This window comes from Haliotis rubra, unplaced genomic scaffold (assembly GCF_003918875.1).
Source record: "Haliotis rubra isolate DU_JTF1 unplaced genomic scaffold, ASM391887v1 Scf7, whole genome shotgun sequence".
NCBI lineage: Eukaryota > Metazoa > Mollusca > Gastropoda > Lepetellida > Haliotidae > Haliotis > Haliotis rubra.
Genome location: NW_025767412.1, coordinates 2,961,929 through 2,984,963, shown reverse-complemented (window position 1 = coordinate 2,984,963; position 23,035 = coordinate 2,961,929). Strand labels below are relative to the sequence as shown.

General features: G+C 37.8%; 1 protein-coding gene across 3 annotated transcripts in view; it reads right to left on the bottom strand.

The window, feature by feature from the left end:
- The window catches only part of LOC124258721 (YY1-associated factor 2-like), a 39,897-nt gene that overhangs the window by 5,832 nt on the left and 11,030 nt on the right, over positions 1-23,035 (bottom strand). For all 3 annotated transcript variants that reach the window (XM_046692798.1, XM_046692799.1, XM_046692800.1), the window contains exon 3: positions 6,311-6,448. In XM_046692798.1, coding sequence (XP_046548754.1) covers positions 6,311-6,448 — 138 coding nt within the window. The remainder of the gene's footprint in view (positions 1-6,310; positions 6,449-23,035) is intronic.

The window sequence follows — 23,035 nt, the reverse complement described above, 5'->3', positions numbered from 1 at the left end:
GACTCACAACAGCCACGTACACATCTAATAAACAAGCCATTGTATTTTATTTATGCATTATTCATAGCAGTGTTGCCTGCATGTAGTCAGTAAAAACATGGTGGAGAAAATAAGGTATGCAAGTTCAAAAGGATATGTTGGGTAACAAACTGATTGATAGTTGTCATGCTGTTGTTTTTGGCATATTTTATGCAAACATGCTGTTAGTCTGCACCCCTTGATGCCATATATTTGTCTGTTACGGTAACAAGATGTATTGCAGATTTAAAGATGGATAACTGTCGTGCTTGTTGACGAGGGTAAGATATGTGATACACTTTGAACATACACCTCAGTTGAGTGAAGTCTTACGTCCTGTGTTCCTATTAAGTAACACTCACATATTGAATATAGCCTTCATTAGTGAATTTAACCAATTTTCAGAATTCTATATTACATTCTTGAGGTTTTTGAGTCTGATACAATATTGTTTTAGAGGACACCTTCCTGTCTGTATTGTTCAGTTAGCCCATGCTTAAAGTTGAAAGAATTAACTTAATATTAACTCTTAATCAACACTAGTTGAACAATAGTCAGATTTCTTTAGTGGACAACATCTGCTGGCCTTATAATACCTCTAACCATATACACCACACAGCTTGATACTGAATACATGAAACCTCTATCAATGCATATCTGTTCATGGACACTCGGCCTTATACATTGAACATGTATAAAATTAAATGCTACAATTCTAATGAATTATCTTGTAAATGATTCACAAGGGTGAAATAGATGTCACAAAGGCCATTTTCAAAATCCTGAATGAATGATCTTGTAAATGATTCACAACAATGATATGGCACTGAGGCCATTTCTTAAATCCCAAATTCACAATGGTAATGATATGGCTACCACTAAGGCCATTTTTGAAATTCTGAATTCACAATGGTAATGAATGATCTTGTAAATGATTTTCAAGGATGATACGTCTGCGACTAAGGACATTTTTGAAATCACGAATTCACAATGGTAATGCATGATTTTCAAAGATGATATGGCTGCAACTAAGGCCATTTTGAAATTCCCGAATTCACAATGGCAATGAATGATTCACAAGGTTGATATGGCTGCCTCAAAGTACATAATTTTGAAATCCTGAGTTGACAACGACAGACAATGAAGGAAAGATGGACTGAAGATGACTGACGACAACACCACGACATACTCACCTTCAGTCCAGGTGAGCTACAACATAGTTTAGCCAAATTTTACATCGGGAGATCATTTGTTTGAATTTCTAAATATTATGCATGATGATCATCTTTTCATAAAATTTTAAAAAAAGTTCTTCACAACCTCTTTGTCTGCTGCCATGAACGTACATGACACAACCATATTGTTTGGTCATTTTCATTTAAGTACAACAAACAGGCACGAGGTGAGATTATTTCTAGGATAGGACAAGCACACCATTGATTATTTCCTTGTAAAATATCAACCACTCAATTAATTTATTCCATTGTAAGAACAACCATAGAACATTTCAATCTTAGTGCAACCACACTATTAGATTATTCCCATGTAAGCACAACTACACTATTAGATTATTCCCATGTAAGCACAACTACACTATTAGATTATTCCCATGTAAGCACAACCACTCTATTAGATTATTCCCATGTAAGCACAACCACACTATTAGATTATTCCCATGTAAGCACAACCACTCTATTAGATTATTCCCATGTAAGCACAACTACACTATTAGATTATTCCCATGTAAGCACAACCACTCTATTAGATTATTCCCATGTAAGCACAACCACTCTATGAGATTATTTCTTTGTTAGTAAAACCACACTATTAGAATATTTCTTTGCTAGTAAAAAACACTCTGTTAGGTTATTCTATGCTACTAAAACCACTGTTAGATTATTCCTACGTATGTACAACCACACTATTAGATTATTCCTACATATGTACAACCACACTATTAGATTATTCCTACATATGTACAACCACACTATTAGATTATTCCTACATATGTACAACCATACTATTAGATTATTCCTACATATGTACAACCACACTATTAGATTATTCCTACATATGTACAACCACACTATTAGATTATTTCTATGCTTGTACAACCACATTATTTGATTATTTCTACATATGCACAACCACATTATTTGATTATTCCTACATATGCACAACTACTCTGTTAAATATAATTATATACTTCTCATCAAAAGTTTAGACTCCCTAGTGTAAATGTAGCCACTTACTTCAGGCAAGTGTTCTAAACTATATTTTGCAAAATATGGCACACTGTATAAAGGTACTGTTTACACATGAACTGATGTATTGTAAAACAAATTCGTAACGTTGAAAAGTTTGTCATGAGTTCAGTAAATGATGAAAATCAGTGAAAAATGGCGAATTCTTAACAAAACTTTACACCAAAATGCAGCTGTTCACATGCATGATATTTGCACATGCTTTTCGGCAATTTGATACGTGATCTTCGTGTAATTCATCTGCATAAAGTTTGCAGTTAGATCCCCCAAATTAGTGGAGAAATCAATCTTCGATGTAAACATATATATATACATAACATATAGTGAGTGTTTTAAGTGTGTTTAAACTTTTGCAGAGAAGTATATATTATAAATATAATAAACATTAAATATTTCTTCATCCAACTGATTACACTTATTTTTCTTTATTGCATCAATTTGAATTTGTTAAATCTGTGTTAGTAGTAAGTCGCTCTTTATACTTCATCTAATTGAGGAACTTCTGTTAATCTCCAGCCATTTTGACTTCTGCACCATCAACCAGTTCAATCTAGACCCATCAAGTTTTTCTCCTGACAAAGGCACGAACTAATCGTCATCTAACCAGGCCATATTTCTACTAGTCCACAATGGATCTCGAGCAGTGACTGGACACCATGTTTGACTACAAATTGAAGCAGTCAGTATATTTCCGAGAGTATTAACAGTGACAAGATTAGCCTGTTTGTGTACAGGCTACAACAGCAGACACACTGCTGGGGTGGGCTGGATAAACAGTGAGGGGGATCTCAAGGTAGTCATATCTTAGATTAGCACAACCCTGTCAAGAGTGCCCACAATCACCCTGGTCTCCCTCAACCAATACATCTCAGTGGCTTTTGTCAGCCTATTCACAGTCCTCAACCCAGCGTTAATTCAGCTTTCAATAGCTGGTCAGGTAATTGGTTCGCTATTGCAGATCACCATGTATTGAAAGCTGAGGACCTTGTCCTGTCGAACACCTTTGTGTGATTATCCTTACTCCTACTACGTCCTTCCCCAGATGTTCAGACTGGGTTCTGTCTAGTAATGATGTATAGACTCGCCACCCACCTTGGCTGCTCATATTGCTGTTCAGTGTATTCAAAAGACATGTTGAGGGGTCAAAAGAATACTTGCCATTCCAGTCAAATCATTGAATGAGCATGTTATTCACTGACTGCTTCTGTCTGTACTTAATTAATATCTATAGCCAATTAGATCCCGAGTGACACTTCAACTGGACTTACAAGACCTTGGTGTTTAAAGCATACAAGGAAGGATTCCAGTTCCACCAGACAAAATGTTGACCGAGACATGATAATGTCCGATCTATCCAACTATCCACTCTCTTCTGTCTGGTGGGGTTTTTTACATGGATCACTGAAATGTTTCAAAACAAACACCAACATAAATCCCTACACAAAACAATCTGTAATTCAAGATAAATGTCTTCTGAAAATGTACTTTTTTGTATCAGTTAAAATAATGTTTTGAGAGGTTCAACATACAAAAATTGTTTTTTGCTATTGGAAATTTGGCCACGTCCCCTAATGGAATAGTCTTTCCTGACAGTAGAAGTAGCCAGGCTTATGTGTCACTGCGTGCATATTGGTGTCAGCTCTATTTGTATGCTATTGATTAGAAAAGATTTCTGCAAAGTTATAATTTTTACAAATTATATTAAAAGGAAAGAACATATCTCTTGAAAACAACCACTGTCTTGAAGTTTATGCTTTCATCCAAGTAAAATCAAAATGAAATACAATCTAATGTCTGATAGCATACAATATTTAATTAGCAAATGTGAACTGAGGTATCGTTACTTGAATATCGTAAAACAGATTATCTGCAATTATTGATACTTGGCCAGATTTTTTAAAGACTTGTTTACAAATCTGCTTACTTAAAAATGAAAAAAGAAAGTATTTTATTTATATATATAGAAATGACAAAAGTGGCAAGGGGACTTTGCTGGAGCAAAAGGTTTGGTTAGACACCTGCAGGTTTGGTAGTGATTCTAAAACTCCCTACACTGATACTGACAAATTTTGTGACAATTTTTCTCGTCTCAATACCTGTTTACTTCATTAACCTCTTTCTTTTCCTCTCTGAAACTTGACGCAGAAGTTATAATAAAATGCTTGTTGGAAATGGCCTGACGCAGACAGCACTCCAGAGGCAGAAGGCACCTTTAACTCATAACTGACAAACCAAATTTGTATAAGGCCCTTGAAGAACCACTTAACCATTCGGTCAATACAAGCTGATGACGGCAGACACCCCATTTAGACACCTTTCCCCCCTGCCAGCTATTTACTCTCACAAGCAAGAGCTTTGCGAGTGTTTACACTCCATATTGTCCGCTAAACTTCTTTTTGCTCATTAATTTGTGCATTTTCCAACTAAAGGGTTTTCAACAGAAGTTTAACCACCTTTTGTCCACAGTGTTATAAAGACATGAAAGGCCGCCATGTTGGACAAAGTTTGTAAGTCTATATTATATCTATGTAAGTACTCTTTTCTGAAAGAAATTGAGGATTTGCGTACACAATCACGCTCAACATAAGGGTGGAGACACTGCATATTTTCTATCATATCAGATGCCATAATGGCCAAGGAAGGAATTGCTTCTTGAACAAACACACTAAACAAACTCATCTGAAGGATTAATAAAATTCACTAGAGAATAGGGCCGAAATGGCTGTTAAACATTCAAATGACTTTATGAATTTCTTCAACCCTTATAACAATTGTTGAGAATCAAACAAGTTTTTTCAATAAGCCGTAACTTACCACACAAGCCTTCACAATTTGAATTTTTTCACATCAAAGACAGCCATGGTTTTTTCAAAGCACACCATGGCGAGCATTTCTGTAATGGCATCCAGACTTGAATCATTATTTTTTTAAATGTTTGATTTTGCTTCACCATTTAGTTGCAAATTATTTTGTCACAATTTAAATTAACATTTCACAAACAATGTCTGTGTCCCTTTGCAGATTTGCATTTTTTTTTCAGATCAAAAACTAAAAAAGATGGTTCCACTGATATACAAAGAGACTTTCTGCAACACATTCTTAGATCGTCTGCTAGGAATGAAAGAGTATTTTTTCAGTCATATTGAAGAATGTAGGGTGTTATCTGATCAGGAAATCAACGCTGGATCTAAGTACAACCACACCAGTATCAATCAGCACTGGGTTTTTTCCAAAAGTTGGAAATAGCTTGTAACAGTCCTAACAAGGTCAGACATTAATAAACACTGACGGCAGATTCCTTTGACTGTTTTTTAGAGCCTTTGTTTTGACAACATGTTGTTTTTCTCTCCAAGATTGTATAAAAATGAAACAGACTGCAATTCACGTACCAACATCTGCCTCAGATCTCATTCTGCCAAAATTCACATTTCACTTGGAGATGAATAATACACAATATATATCAGCATCACTTTCAAGACAAGGAGGTCATGGCTTACTGAATCTTCATGCCCTTACACTATGCATTGACATTCACTCTGTCAACCACTAGTCTGCCTGGATCAAGCCTCATTACTTTACGGGTCACTAAGATATCCCACTGCTGTGATAACGGTCAGGCCAAAACACATCACTTTCCACACCTATTCCAAAAACACATCACTTCCATACACCCCAACACACATCACTTCCATACACCCAACACACACCCAACACATCACTTCCATACACCCCAACACACATCACTTCCATACACCCCAACACACATCACTTCCATACACCCAAACACCCATCACTTCTATACACCCAACACCCATCACTTCCATACACCAAAACACCCATCACTTCCATACACCCAACACACATCACTTCTATACACCCCAACACACATCACTTCCATACACCCAAACACCCATCACTTCCATACACCCAACAAACATCACTTCTATACACCCCAACACACATCACTTCCATACACCCATCAACAAAACATAGATTCACAACAGCTTCTTGGCAAGTCTTGACCATACCTGTTGCCATCTTTAGAATGGGACCCAAGTTTCTCCTTTTTAGCAGGATTATGAGACTTTTCTTTCTTTGGTGGTGCTGGAGGAGCAAACTGTTGAGCCACTTGTTGTGCTACCAGCTGAGAGTTGAGCCTTGGCTTCCTGCAAACACAAACATGACAGATTAGCTCAACACGCTGAGCCATGGTAGTTGACCATGGATATGTTCATTTTAGTCCATGTTGATAACCCTGCTATAAGTATTATGTATAACAAACAACGTTACTGTCAAACACTCTGGATACAAAGTTGCTGCTGAGTAGATACAACAGTCATAAACTATACAAAGTTGCTGCTGAGCAGATACAACAGTCATAAACTATACAATATTGCTGCTGAGTAGATACAACAGTCATAAACTATACAATATTGCTGCTGAGTAGATACAACAGTCATAAACTATACAATATTGCTGCTGAGTAGATACAACAGTCATAAACTATACAATATTGCTGCTGAGTAGATACAACAGTCATTAACTATACAATATTGCTGCTGAGTAGATACAACAGTCATAAACTATACAATATTGCTGCTGAGTAGATACAACAGTCATAAACTATACAATATTGCTGCTGAGTAGATACAACAGTCATAAACTATACAATATTGCTGCTGAGTAGATACAACAGTCATAAACTATACAATATTGCTGCTGAGTAGATACAACAGTCATTAACTATACAATATTGCTGCTGAGTAGATACAACAGTCATAAACTATACAATATTGCTGCTGAGTAGATACAACAGTCATTAACTATACAATATTGCTGCTGAGTAGATACAACAGTCATAAACTATACAATATTGCTGCTGAGTAGATACAACAGTCATTAACTATACAATATTGCTGCTGAGTAGATACAACAGTCATAAACTATACAATATTGCTGCTGAGTAGATACAACAGTCATTAACTATACAATATTGCTGCTGAGTAGATACAACAGTCATAAACTATACAATATTGCTGCTGAGTAGATACAACAGTCATTAACTATACAATATTGCTGCTGAGTAGATACAACAGTCATAAACTATACAATATTGCTGCTGAGTAGATACAACAGTCATAAACTATACAATATTGCTGCTGAGTAGATACAACAGTCATTAACTATACAATATTGCTGCTGAGTAGATACAACAGTCATTAACTATACAATATTGCTGCTGAGTAGATACAACAGTCATAAACTATACAATATTGCTGCTGAGTAGATACAACAGTCATAAACTATACAATATTGCTGCTGAGTAGATACAACAGTCATAAACTATACAATATTGCTGCTGAGTAGATACAACAGTCATTAACTATACAATATTGCTGCTGAGTAGATACAACAGTCATAAACTATACAATATTGCTGCTGAGTAGATACAACAGTCATTAACTATACAATATTGCTGCTGAGTAGATACAACAGTCATAAACTATACAATATTGCTGCTGATAGATACAACAGTCATTAACTATACAATATTGCTGCTGAGTAGATACAACAGTCATAAACTATACAATATTGCTGCTGAGTAGATACAACAGTCATTAACTATACAATATTGCTGCTGAGTAGATACAACAGTCATAAACTATACAATATTGCTGCTGAGTAGATACAACAGTCATTAACTATACAATATTGCTGCTGAGTAGATACAACAGTCATAAACTATACAATATTGCTGCTGAGTAGATACAACAGTCATTAACTATACAATATTGCTGCTGAGTAGATACAACAGTCATAAACTATACAATATTGCTGCTGAGTAGATACAACAGTCATTAACTATACAATATTGCTGCTGAGTAGATACAACAGTCATAAACTATACAATATTGCTGCTGAGTAGATACAACAGTCATTAACAGTCATAAACTATACAATATTGCTGCTGAGTACAACAGATAAACAACAGCTGCTGAGTAGATAAAGTCATAAACTATACAATATTGCTGCTGAGTAGATACAACAGTCATTAACTATACAATATTGCTGCTGAGTAGATACAACAGTCATAAACTATACAATATTGCTGCTGTAGATAGATACAACAGTCATAAACTATACAATATTGCTGCTGAGTAGATACAACAGTCATTAACTATACAATATTGCTGCTGAGTAGATACAACAGTCATAAACTATACAATATTGCTGCTGAGTAGATACAACAGTCATAAACTATACAATATTGCTGCTGAGTAGATACAACAGTCATAAACTATACAATATTGCTGCTGAGTAGATACAACAGTCATAAACTATACAATATTGCTGCTGAGTAGATACAACAGTCATTAACTATACAATATTGCTGCTGAGTAGATACAACAGTCATAAACTATACAATATTGCTGCTGAGTAGATACAACAGTCATTAACTATACAATATTGCTGCTGAGTAGATACAACAGTCATAAACTATACAATATTGCTGCTGAGTAGATACAACAGTCATTAACTATACAATATTGCTGCTGAGTAGATACAACAGTCATAAACTATACAATATTGCTGCTGAGTAGATACAACAGATACAACAGTCATAGATACAAACTATACAATATTGCTGCTGAGTAGATACAACAGTCATAAACTATACAATATTGCTGCTGAGTAGATACAACAGTCATAAACTATACAATATTGCTGCTGAGTAGATACAACAGTCATTAAACTATACAATATTGCTGCTGAGAGATAGATACAACAGTCATAAACTATACAATATTGCTGCTGAGTAGATACAACAGTCATAAACTATACAATATTGCTGCTGAGTAGATACAACAGTCATTAACTATACAATATTGCTGCTGAGTAGTAGATACAACAGTCATAAACTATACAATATTGCTGCTGAGTAGATACAACAGTCATAAACTATACAATATTGCTGCTGAGTAGATACAACAGTCATAAACTATACAATATTGCTGCTGAGTAGATACAACAGTCATAAACTATACAATATTGCTGCTGAGTAGATACAACAGTCATAAACTATACAATATTGCTGCTGAGTAGATACAACAGTCATAAACTATACAATATTGCTGCTGAGTAGATACAACAGTCATAAACTATACAATATTGCTGCTGAGTAGATACAACAGTCATAAACTATACAATATTGCTGCTGAGTAGATACAACAGTCATAAACTATACAATATTGCTGCTGAGTAGATACAACAGTCATAAACTATACAATATTGCAATATTGCTGAGTAGATACAACAGTCATAAACTATACAATATTGCTGCTGAGTAGATACAACAGTCATTAACTATACAATATTGCTGCTGAGTAGATACAACAGTCATAAACTATACAATATTGCTGCTGAGTAGTCAGATACAGTATAAACTATACAATATTGCTGCTGAGTAGATACAACAGTCATAAACTATACAATATTGCTACTGAACAGATACAACAGTCATAAACTATATAATATTGCTGCTGAGTAGATACAACAGTCATAAACTATACAATATTGCTGCTGAGTAGATACAACAGTCATAAACTATACAATATTGCTGCTGAGTAGATACAACAGTCATAAACTATACAATATTGCTGCTGAGTAGATACAACAGTCATAAACTATACAATATTGCTGCTGAGTAGATACAACAGTCATTAAACTATACAATATTGCTGCTGAGTAGATACAACAGTCATAAACTATACAATATTGCTGCTGAGTAGATACAACAGTCATAAACTATACAATATTGCTGCTGAGCCGCAAAAAAGTGTCATACAATCAGGATACAATGTTGCTGAACAATAATTGTTCACCTCTGTGGCTGGAGTGTTGCAGTTTGACAACAAATGTCATAAATTCTTGACACAATAGTCTCAATGAACTAGACAAGCAAAACCAACTACATCCTACAAATGAAAAGTGTGAACAATGCTTACTTCGGAATTGCATAGTAAGGACCAGTACCTAATTATAATAAATACACACTGGTATTTGATGAAGTATTTATCCCCCACATGGGCATTTCAACTGGTAAGGTATAGTACGAGGACTGTAATTATACATCAAACTATTGCAGTTGTTGAGTCTCCGATAGCAATTAATCAATGGTAGAAACAAAAAACTATTGATGCTTCGATAGAACCGGTATGTGTGATTATCGATAGTTTAGCAATTGAAATGGGTATTTGGATGGTTATTTATATTTATGAAATATTTATGTCGTTTTGCATTTTATTATTGTTTGGGTGCACACTTGCAGCTAAATTGAGTTTATGTTTTAACTGTTGACTTGATCTGGGTTTCAAGTTGTTTGTCAGTCATCAAAAGAGACTCAAATTACTCCATCTTGTTTTTATTTCATGTTAACTATACATTCATTTGGGAAATGACTTCAAATGAGACAAGTCAAAGAAAAACAAAACCCTATTGCAATAGTATTGCAATAGTTGGTCGCAAAAGACTATCACTATCACAATAGTATGTTGCAATAGACTATCGCTATCGTAATAGTTGTTTCCTAACCTATTTCCCTCAAAATGGAGCAAAGCATCGAACTTTGAAACCTTGAGTTAAGAAAATTATAAGCATCATGGTCATTAACTGAAACATTGAAAAATATTCCTAATCTATAAAACATTATATCAGTCTTTTAAAATTTTATCAAAAACTGAATTCAACACTATCGCATGTGTAATCTGAAGAGTGAGTGACCCAGTGGCCACCTGTTGTCTAGAACACTCATTCCTTGCGTGTTCTTGTACAGAGAGATACAGTTTCCCCCTGTGGACCAGACACCTACACACACTGCTCAGATTTATCACGTTTATTGGTTTTTACATTTATTCCATCCACTAACAAAACAGCTCATTGCAGAATGTATTTTGCCTACAATCAAATTCTCTTAAATGTTTCAACAAAAGTATGTACATCTCCAGACTTCTAAGTGGAGCCCTAAGTTTTGTCAAATGAAGATAAGCTTCATACAGGTCAACTGAGGATGAAGATAACACGAACAGCTGGTGATTCCAGCAAGTGGAGGCAGACATAGTGGTACAGTGTATGCACATCATACATAACAGTGTGTATATCAGGAACAACACTGTACAGACATCATATACAACAGTGTGTATATCAGAAACAACACTGTATACATATTGTACATAAACAACACTGTATACATATTGTACACATGTCTGTTTATCATATACAACAACCTTTACATCAGAAACAACACTGCAACAAATTGTACAGAGGTCTGTTTATCATATACAACCTATACATCAGAAACAACACTGTATACATATTGTAAACAAGTCTGTTTATCATATACAACAACTTATACATCAGAAACAACACTGTATAGACACCGTACAGAACAGTGTGTACATCAGAAACAACTCTGTATACATATCAAATCAAATCAAATCAAATATATTTATTGTGCAAACGTTCCATACAGAAACAGTGACAATATTCTATAAACTACATAAACAAGATATATAATGAATCACATATATATGATGAACAACAAAACATATAATAATACAAATGTGTATAATGGTATATTGTACACAAGTCTGTTGTCATTATGTATATGCTGTGAGCAACAAAGTCTGTACTCTCATCAGGCCTTTCACAGTCTAATGTTTTCAGGATGTTGATTTATTTTCAGCCAAAAGATTTTTTAAATTTACTAATGATACAAAGGAGTGTCCGGATACAACAGTAAAACTTTGCTCTGAGAGTTTCCCTGGACTGGTCAGTCTGAAACCAGATAGAAACCAGATCGCACTGGTCAGTCTTGGCCCAGGGCAGGAGAGAAGCCAGATTACTCCATCTTGGCCGGTCAGTCTGTGACCAAGGTCCAGGAGACAAGCCACATTGCACCACCTTGGGAATACTGGAGTGCTGCATTTTCACACCAGCCAAATTTATCTAATTTCTCAAACTAAATGTCACATTCTGTAAAACTCCAAACACATATTGTCTGCTAATCTTGTTAATCTCCTTACATTGGTGTTGCTTTCAGTTAATCAGTCCAGAGAAAGAACAGGCGTACTGAGATGTGTCTAGTGTTCGAAATTAAGGAGGTTCTGGTGTCCCCGAGGTTTGATCCTGAAGTCTTTAAATCTAGCAACATCTAAATGCTACTCAAAGAAGTAACACCTTAAGCATTAAGTTTTACCATTTGGGTTGTCACAATTTTTTCTTGCAGTCTTATTTCTGACCAATGAAGATCCCGGTTAGAATTGTTTTTCTGCAACCCATGCTGAGTCGAGTAATGGGATCGGGTGATCAGGCTCACTGACTTGGTTGACACATGTCATCGTATCCCAGATGCATAGATTGTTGCTCATGATGTTGATCACTGGATTGTCTGTTCCAGACTTGATAATTTACAGACCGCCGCCATATAGCTGGAATATTGCTGAGTGCAGCATTACAACAAACCAACAAATCATATTTTTGAATGCTGTATGCCAACAAAATTCCAGATTATTCCGAAGTATTTCCAGTCATTTCTGAAAACTGCAATGAAGCCCACTTCTGTTGTTCCTGTAATGATACTGCAGGAATACTATGAAAAGCACCATGTAACCATACTCTCTCCTTCAGACAGATGCCAAAAGCAGGTCAGCAGGTGGTTGGAGCTGGAGGCAGATGCGACCCACATCCTGTACACAGCTTCTAGCAATGACCTGATAACAGCATGATGACTACACTGGCAAGGTGTGGAGCAACTCAAATGTCAAATGATCCTGTGCAGTGAAGGTTACCTGCACTAGAGATACACAACGCAGCCATGTTTGTTGTGACTAGCCACCAGATGAGTTGCTGTTTTGTTGAAATCATATGACTGATGATTACTGGCTGGCCACGTTGTCTGGTCTGCATCATACATTGGCATTGACCTCCTTACGCATCTGGTCTTAAGAAGGCCAGTCATGTAATTCAACCACACTGACACACCTCAATCTACAACCCCTTCCAACCATTTCCAAAGTCTCAACTACATACCATCAGACTATATCCAAACACTGTACCAACACTTTATGTCCCAACCTTGTACTAACCTTGCACCATCAGTCTATATCCCAACCTTGTACCATCACGCTATGTCCAGTACCATCACATTATGTCAAGTACCATCACACTATGTCCAGTACCATCACACTATGTCCAGTACCATCACATTATGTCCAGTACCATCACACTATGTCAAGTACCATCACACTAAATCCAGTACCATCACATTATGTCCAGTACCATCACACTATGTCCAGTACCATCACACTATGTCCACCTTCACACTATGTCCAGTACCTTCACATTATGTCTGAACCTTGTACCATCAGACTATATCTGAACCTTCTACCATCAGACTATGTCTGAACCTTGTACCATCAGACTATGTCCCAACCTTGTACCATCAGACTATGTCCCAACCTTGTACCATCAGACTATGTCCCAACCTTGTACCATCAGACTATGTCCAAACCTTGTACCATCAGACTATGTCCCAACCTTGTACCATCAGACTATGTCCAAACCTTGTACCACCAAACCTTGTACCATCAGACTATGTCCCAACCTTTGTACCATCAGACTACCTTGTACCATCACCATCAGACTATGTCCAAACCTTTGTTGTCACCATCAGATCAGACTATGTCCAAACCTTTGTACCATCAGACTATGTCCAAACCTTGTACCATCAGACTATGTCCAAACCTTGTACCATCAGACTATGTCCAAACCTTGTACCATCAGACTATGTCCAAACCTTGTACCATCAGACTATGTCCCAACCTTGTACCATCAGACTATGTCCCAACCTTTGTACCATCAGACTATGTACCATCAGACTATGTACCAACCTTTTGTACCATCAGACTATGTCCCCAACCTTGTACCATCAGACTATGTCAAACCAACCTTTGTACCAACCTTGTACCATCAGACTATGTCTCAACCTTGTACCATCAGACTATGTCCCAACCTTGTACCATCAGACTATGTCCCAACCTTGTACCATCAGACTATGTCCCAACCTTGTACCATCAGATATGTCCAAACCTTGTACCATCAGACTATGTTTCAACCTTGTACCATCAGACTATGTTTCAACCTTGTACCATCAGACTATGTCCAAACCTTGTACCATCAGACCATGTACCAACCTTGTACCATCACTCACACCTTTTCAATGTCATTAGGTCTGTCTCATCCCAAATCACTTTGAGCATCTCATTGTCCAGAATAGTCACAGACCCAAACAACAGAAATAATGGAGCATGGGACTTTTTCAAACCTATGTGCACAACCCACAAGGGTTCACACATTGTTGTCAGATTAACACAACAGCGTGACATGCTAGCCTCCACTCTCAAGCAGCTCCGTTCCTCCCACAGAGAAGATAACTGATGTGTTATCACCTGACGGTATCTTCACCATCATCATGACTATGCAATAAGCAGGGGAGCAGTATATATACATTGTTGACATACAAAAAACACATGTTCATTTTTCCTCAATTATGTGTACACAGTGTCCTAAATTATGAAGGTCCTTAAGTTGCTAAATTATCATAAACTAAGGATCTCATCAATATCTCTCACATTCAACACAAGGGTTGTGAGTGAGTGAGTGAGTGAGTGAGTGAGTGAGTGAGTGAGTGAGTGAGTGAGTGAGTGAGTGAGTGAGTGAGTGAGTGAGTGAGTGAGTGAGTGAGTGAGTGAGTGAGTGAGTGAGTGAGTGAGTGAGTGAGTGAGTGAGTGAGTGAGTGAGTGGCCTCAGACTCGGTGTACAGCAAAAATGATGTCATGAATGTTTTATGACATTACTGTTTGCTGTTTGAAACATGCATTTTATTTCTGGAAAGATCAGAATGATATAAATATCTTTTCACATCTATTTTTCCAGGAGATACAGCATGCAGAGTGAACAATTCTTTTATATATTTTTAAAAATATGAGGACAAATTAACTTTGTTCAGGTTCAATCACATTCAATGAACCTTGTCACACATTGTTACTATTGTACTCATACTTGTCCTGTAACCACAAGCAAGGGGTATACTGGGCATATTCTCTCCCAGGGTTCCAAGGGGACATCATCCAGTACACGCTGATAGGGGTCCCTCCATTCATCACGATTAGAGTACAGTTATCATGTAAAGGTGAAGTGTTGATCCTTCGGGTCCGTTTCACAAAGCTGTCTTAGCACTGAGGTAATCGTAACTTGCGTACTTTAACACTGACTAACGACAGCTGTAGTGCTATGATCCCAAGGGTCTGTATCATTAAGCTGTCTTAGCACTAAGGTGATCGTAACTCGCATACTTTAACACTGACTAACGACAGCTGTAGTGCTATGATCCCAAGGGTCTGTTTCACAAAGCTGTCTTAGCACTGAGGTAATCGTAACTTGCGTACTATAACACCGACTAACCACAGCTGTAGTGCTATGATCACAAGGGTCTGTTTCACAAAGATGTCTTAGCACTAAGGTGATTGTAACTCCCATACTTTAACACTGACTAACGACAGCTGTAGTGCTACGATCCCTGGGTCAGTTTGACAAAGCTGTCATAGCAAGAAGGTGATCGCTTTGAGGAACGTGGCCCTGTTCTGCTAGGTGATTGTCCTTATAAATAACATGGATTACTACCAGTGACAAGCTCAGGCCATAACTTAACATGGAAATAAGCCCAACTGACAAAATGTTCAACATGCTGGAGTATACACAGGTCAACGGCAAGTGTTGGTCAAGGTGGATGACATTGAAACCATTTCTGGTGTCCCCTGCTGTGATATTGCTAAAAGTGGCGTAAAACTAAACTCACTCACTCATTTCCCATTCCCACAAGAAGACACAATATCCATTATACCTCAAGTAATAATCTTTGGAATTCACTGGATCCAGATGATATTGTGTTAAAGGTCACTGGTGACCTTACAACAACAAAAATGACCCACATGGACATTTGGTACGAAGGGTCCTGGTTTATCATCCAGTTTTCCAAGAATGCTTGGTTTGTATAGTAATCTTAATATAAAACAAATATCTATAAATTCTGTATTCCAACAAAATGCTATTTTTCATCTTCAATCTCTTTCTCACAATGTAGGTAATTTTATTCAAGTGACTTGTTAAGCCTGCAAGGACTTTTGACACCATGAAAACATCAGCATACACTCCAAGGTGATACACTTCAAAGTGATTCAGGTTTAAGGTTGTTTCCTTTGACAGGTTTATTGACTAAGTCTGTCTTCCTGTCCTGAAACCAGAATTTATACAGACCTACAGTGTAATGGAAACAAACGGCCATCATAATAAACTGCCTTTGCTCAATACAAGTTTACCGTCAGCTGTGTCAATGCTTCTAGCTTGTTTAGTTAGGGATATTACTATAATCCCCTTATTGTATGGCCCAGTTTGTTAAATTGATATTGCCGACTTCAGGCGAAAAATTAACATATGCCATCTTCATCAAAATACAGAAACATGTGAGTTCATTGTTCCGAAAAAGACTATTTTTATCAAATGACCTAATCATTTCCTCCTTGTAGCATTGGAAAGGGATAATCACATATTAGACTTTCATCACATGAGAGACTTTGATGTTAAAATGACAAACATGCTGGCGTCCATCGTTCAATCAGGCGAAAGATTTCAATGTGGGTCATTTTGGCTCAGTCAGACATAGTGGCTATGACGAGGTCATTAACACATGGTCTTTTTGACCAGCCCATCGTGGCTCATGCATGACCACCTCCGCACCTCCCCAGAACAACGCCAACAACCTGCAGTTGGTGGCTCTTACTGCAGATTGTAATGTCACAGCCATAGTTCTTCCTCTCAGTTGGTGGGTCCGCGGCCCTCTTCCCCTGCTGCTTAATGTAGTCCATCAAGACTCGCACCCCAGAAGCCATCACGGAAAAGAGACTTGTGAACATTAAATCAGTGAAATATATTGACGTTCTAGAAGCAAAGAAGATGAACAGAAGCATAATGAGAGGGGGCACAGTTACAGCTTTCATCACTACAACATACAGCCTGATCTTAACCAAGAGACTTGCTGATTTTTTCTCCGAGATTATCACCATACCTATATTGAAGAATTTAATTATCGCAAATACCTCCATTAAGCTCTTTTGAAATAAAGACGCTGATTTTGCTATGAAGATTACATTTTAGCATACATGTTGGACCACATGTAAAATCTAATTTGTTTTCAGGATAACTGTATGGTGATTACTTAGGTTTTTATAGAGACCACCAGAAAAGACTTGGGAGATTGTAAGGAAGATGCTATAATCAAATTCAATTAGCTCTAATATTTGAAGCTGCATGAGGGCACCAACCTCACTTCCAAAATGTGCTTTCAACTTCCCCTCTTAGTGGAGGGCTTCACCAGTGTGGAGGTAAAAGTGCTGATTCATCAACGACTGCCAGATGATAAAGTTTGGTGAAAAGCGTAAAATAAAGTTATCTTATGTCTCATAAAAACAAACGAGTGTCCATATGCAAAAAGGGCATGTTTCTCAAGATCTCGTACAAGAAAATTTCTAAAATTGTTGGTGTGCTTTTGAGAAAGTTGGGATTGATGCTGCTGCAGGCAATGTTTCACCACAGTGGGAGGTACCAGACCGTGGCTCCACCTATTGTATCTATGTGAGAATCCAACCTTGTCTTCAGGGTTAGGAGCTATGCTGTAACAACTGGGCTATCATCATGTGTGTCTTGGAAGGTCACTGGCCTGAATACTGCTTGTGGAAAAATACACACGCACGCACGCACGCACGCACACACACACACAAACAAACAAAAATAATACCAAACAGTATCCAATTCCAAAGTCTCAGGTGTGTCAGAGAAGCCGCTAATAAGACTGCAGTTCTTTCTTCCCCCGTCCTGATACTTGCTAGTTTTCTCTTTCAGGATCAATTACCTAATAGTCAATGGTCATGTTATATCTGGAATTTTGCAGAGTGTGGCAATAAACATCTCACTAAGAACATCTACAGCTCATATAACATAAGCTCTGAATATTTATTACCTCATTTCCACCCACTATTCTTGCTATAGGTATTCATTGACTTAAATGATCTACTTAGATGCTGATAATCCACCCAAGTTGGCAGCAAATAGAATAATAAAAAATTATACAATAGTAACTGACATTTTCTGACTTCATGTCGATGATGTACAAAACCAGTAACAAATTTCATTGTTTTGTTGCATGTAGAGAGGTTCGAACACTCTGAACCCCACCTTGGCTCTGCCATTGCAAAACATTAACTTCAATGTGGTTTTTAGTCCTTTTCAAAGGGGGGATGTGGGGTGTGGGGTGGGGGGGGGGTGGGGTGTGTGTTCGAACCCTCCTCTGGATCCGCCACTGCCTACTATGATCTGGACTGGGGAACATGATACCATATGTAACATGATACTTAATTCACTACAATATTGCATGGATTGTTACATACCAGGGCATAAACACTACTAAACAAAAAAGGCTTGACACATCCAGAAAGTAGTTTCTTTTTAACCATTAATACGTCTCATTCCAATCAATATTTGTTTAAGATAAACTTAAATCAACAGTTAAAGTAACAAATATATGTCTTAAAACTATGTACAATGTATACATAGCTTAGATTAAATATGACCAAATTGTTTAAGAAAACATAGGTAGTAGCTATTTTGCCAACAAAGTCTTACAATTGATGCTTTATATGTTCCAGACGTGTAACGGGATTAAAATAGATCACTGTGCATTGCATATCGCAATGCTTGAGAATATTAATGATGCACTGATATATAAATGTAATACCCTTAAAAATTATACTGTCTAGACTATGACTGGAACTGGAGGTTGGTCCATGAACCACAGTTTAATCCAACTCCGCATTTACTCATGAAGATACTGAGATGGTCCCTTAATCATGCTAATGTTCGTGTAAAAAGACAAGTAGAGGAAATCACCACTTCCGCCCATCCTTGTCTGGGCAGCCTCCGACTTAATTCCCTCACCCCTGCACAGACACCCCCTGCCCCCCACAGTACCCTATCCCACCTGGCCTACCCCCTCATCTGATAGTGAACATGTGTGTGATTAGATTACACCCTGACCTCATCAGACAGTCATAATACATGTGCAGAGAGAAACGCAATAGTCACTCTTCCAATATAGTGGCCTTGGGGGAATGTGTCAAAAGTGAAATGATCACAAACATTGATTTCAACCCTTCCTCACAAGTCACAGAAGCAGTCATAGGTTGACATGATAATGGGATGGTTTGGGATGTTGACTTAACACCATCACGAGATGATACAGATTCGTTTTTTTCACAATATTTTCAAAGAATGTGACTAAGGCAACTTATTGACTAATATTTCTGTTTTACCATGACAAAAAAACGCAAATGAAAAAATATCAGCAATTTCTTGTTCCACCCTCCACTGTAGATTCATTAGGTTAGACAATTCAAATGTATATAACTACATACAGCAACCAAAAAAACATCTGATATCTCACCAAAATATAACTAATGGAATATGTAGCATAGCTTGTAGTTAATGTAAATTTGACCAAGCCAATGCTCATTTGACAGATATGAGTAACTGTGTTCATTAGAGACTCAGAAATTATATTCCTCAATCACAATCACATCCACCCCTCACTTTCCAAAGAGATCTACAACTTGGCCACCACTGTCTCCCCAAACAGAGGTTGGCCAAATTTGGGAATCCTTTATGCCTCTGGACCATCCATGGTATAACCTCTCCCCAATCTACCACTGGACCACCCATGGTATAACCTCTCCCCAATCTACCACTGGGCCACCCATGGTATAACCTCTCCCCAATCTACCACTGGGCCACCCATGGTCTAACCTTTCCGTAGTCTACCCTGGGCTAGCCTAGTCTACCCCTACAGAAGTGGGCCAACCCTATCTATACCTTTCATTTACTCCCTCCCTAAATTAGCAATACCCCAACAGAGGTGGACCACCCTTGTTTACCCCTACACATGTGGTTGTCTTCGACTACCCAGAAAGAACTATCTCTCCTAAAGCAGTTTGCAGTAAATGTCGAGAGCCATTTGAAGTTACGGCCACAGACAACACATTCCCACCACACAGCCCCAACATGACATTCATGCCTGTATCATCTGGCGTATGGTCATACTGTCACTATAGAAGTAGTTTTGTGTCAAACAGCACATCCAACTCAGTTTGGGCCCTCTCTCTCACAGTTTAATACCTAATGCATTATTTTCACCCATGGAGGTCTTTTAATGTCCTTTTACATCATGCTAAGTGAGTGTTAGGAGTCAGCCCAAGGTGTTGCTGTACACATCGTAGATGTCTGACTGATGTGTGCTGTCACAACGCTGACGACAGCAGTGACTATTACCATATCCCACGTCCACACGGCACACCACTCTACGCAAGTAGCTGGCAACATTTCCTTGTTCACGGCGTTCATGTCATACATCAGGGTGACCTAGGGAGCCCACACAACACATGGCATACTATAACATGAATACTGATAGGTAACACTAGAAACGTGGAAAAAACAGTAGCACTGCTTCCTTCACATTCGACAAAAATATCCATTCAAAAACATTGTATCCTGTAGTTTTATAAGATAAAAGAAACTTTCTACCATTGACATTGAGAACCAATTTTCTACTGACATGTATACTCTGATGATGTGTTTCGTACATATTTGCTTTATAGATGTCATGTATATGCTAGCGTTGATTTTAAGACTTGTGGAGAGGGGTTACCATATGTGGGGTCGCAGCATTTAAAGAACTTTTAATATATTTATTGGTACACTGTACCGACAGCATTAGAAATTACCGGTACATCGAATATTTAATCGGTGAAAAAAAAGGTAATTACTGGTATATGACACTGGATATACAGGATTGTGTATCTGTTACATGGTAACAGTTATTTGACAACCCTTTCAAATGTTCGCCTTGCTTCACCAATCAGTACGTGCAGAAATTAGACTGGAAATGTTCAGTGTGTGAGATCTATTTAATGCTGCTGTGTGTCAAAACAAAAGCAGGTTTTCGATGCATGGTAACCACTGCTTACTTCATATTCTGACATAAAATATCCTTTCCAAAACATTGTATCCTGCATTATTTTATTTACAAAAGTGGCATATTACTATTGTCATTCAGAACAAATTTTCGAATGGCATATTCTGTATCTGTTCCATGGGGAAATAAATCTGACAACCCTTTCATCTGCTTGTCTTGCTTCAACACTCTGTATCTGCAGCCATTTAACTGGAAACATTTCTAGTGTGTGAGATGCATTTAATAGCTGAATGGTAGCTGAATTGATCTGGATTCGAGGCCCCCACATGGGTACAATGTGCGAAGTCCATTTCTGGTGTCCCCCGCCATGATATTTCTGGAATATTGCTAAAAGTGGCGTAAAACTAAACTCACTCACTCCCATGACCATAGGTTTCTGGTATGCCCAAGGGAGTTAAGTCATGACGATTCACAGCACCTGGCACAACTGAGTAACATGTGTCTCTGGAGAACCTACAGTGTTCTTGACCTTTTTCTGCAAATATTTCAGCATGTTTCATGGTATCTCAGACACATATTAAAACAAGATCAATGCCAGATGTAGATATTTGCTAATATATTGCGATATATTGTAATACCAGTGACTGATACGTACAGATATTTGATACATGATGAGATAAGCTACATAAATGTAACAGCATACAAGAAACAGTTCCACCGGCAGATGTACGTAGACTGTGGTGAGTGGTGAAAGGCTGGGTAGAGGGAGCGTGTAACCTGCTACATGGTGGTGTATTCCTTCAATACAATAACCCCTTATTAGTATATTTAATGATTTGGAGTGTTGATTCCTAATCATATATTACATAGATTCGAGAAATTGTTTGGATGAAGCAAATATTCCCTGTAAATAGAATGTGTTTATTTGTACTGACATTTGATGCTTACATGGGGCTAAATTGGGAATATATCGACATGTCATGGTTATCCACTGATGCCTAGATGTGCTTCACATAGGCGTGGATGTGCTCCACTGATACCTTGCAGGTGATCCAATAATGCCTGGATGTGCTTCACATAGGCTTGGATGTGCTCCACTGATACCTTGCGGGTGATCCAATAATGCCTGGATGTGCTTCACATAGGTCGTGGATGTGCTCCACTGATACCTTGCAGGTGATCCAATAATGCCTGGATGTGCTTCACATAGGCTTGGATGTGCTCCACTGATACCTTGCAGGTGATCCAATAATGCCTGGATGTGCTTCACATAGGCTTGGATGTGCTCCACTGATACCTTGCAGGTGATCCAATAATGCCTGGATGTGCTTCACATAGGCTTGGATGTGCTCCACTGATACCTTGTGGGTGATCCAATAATGCCTGGATGTGCTTCACATAGGCTTGGATGTGCTCCACTGATACCTTGCGGGTGATCCACTGATGCATGGGGGGTACTCAATTGATGCCTGGATGTGCTCCACAGCTGGGGGTGATCTGTTGATGTCTGAAGACTAATGACCCGAGTGATGCCATCCCACTGATATGCAGCCATTGATGCTAGGGAATGCTCTTCTCATGCCTAAAAGTACACCTAAGATAATGTCCTAAAGTGTTC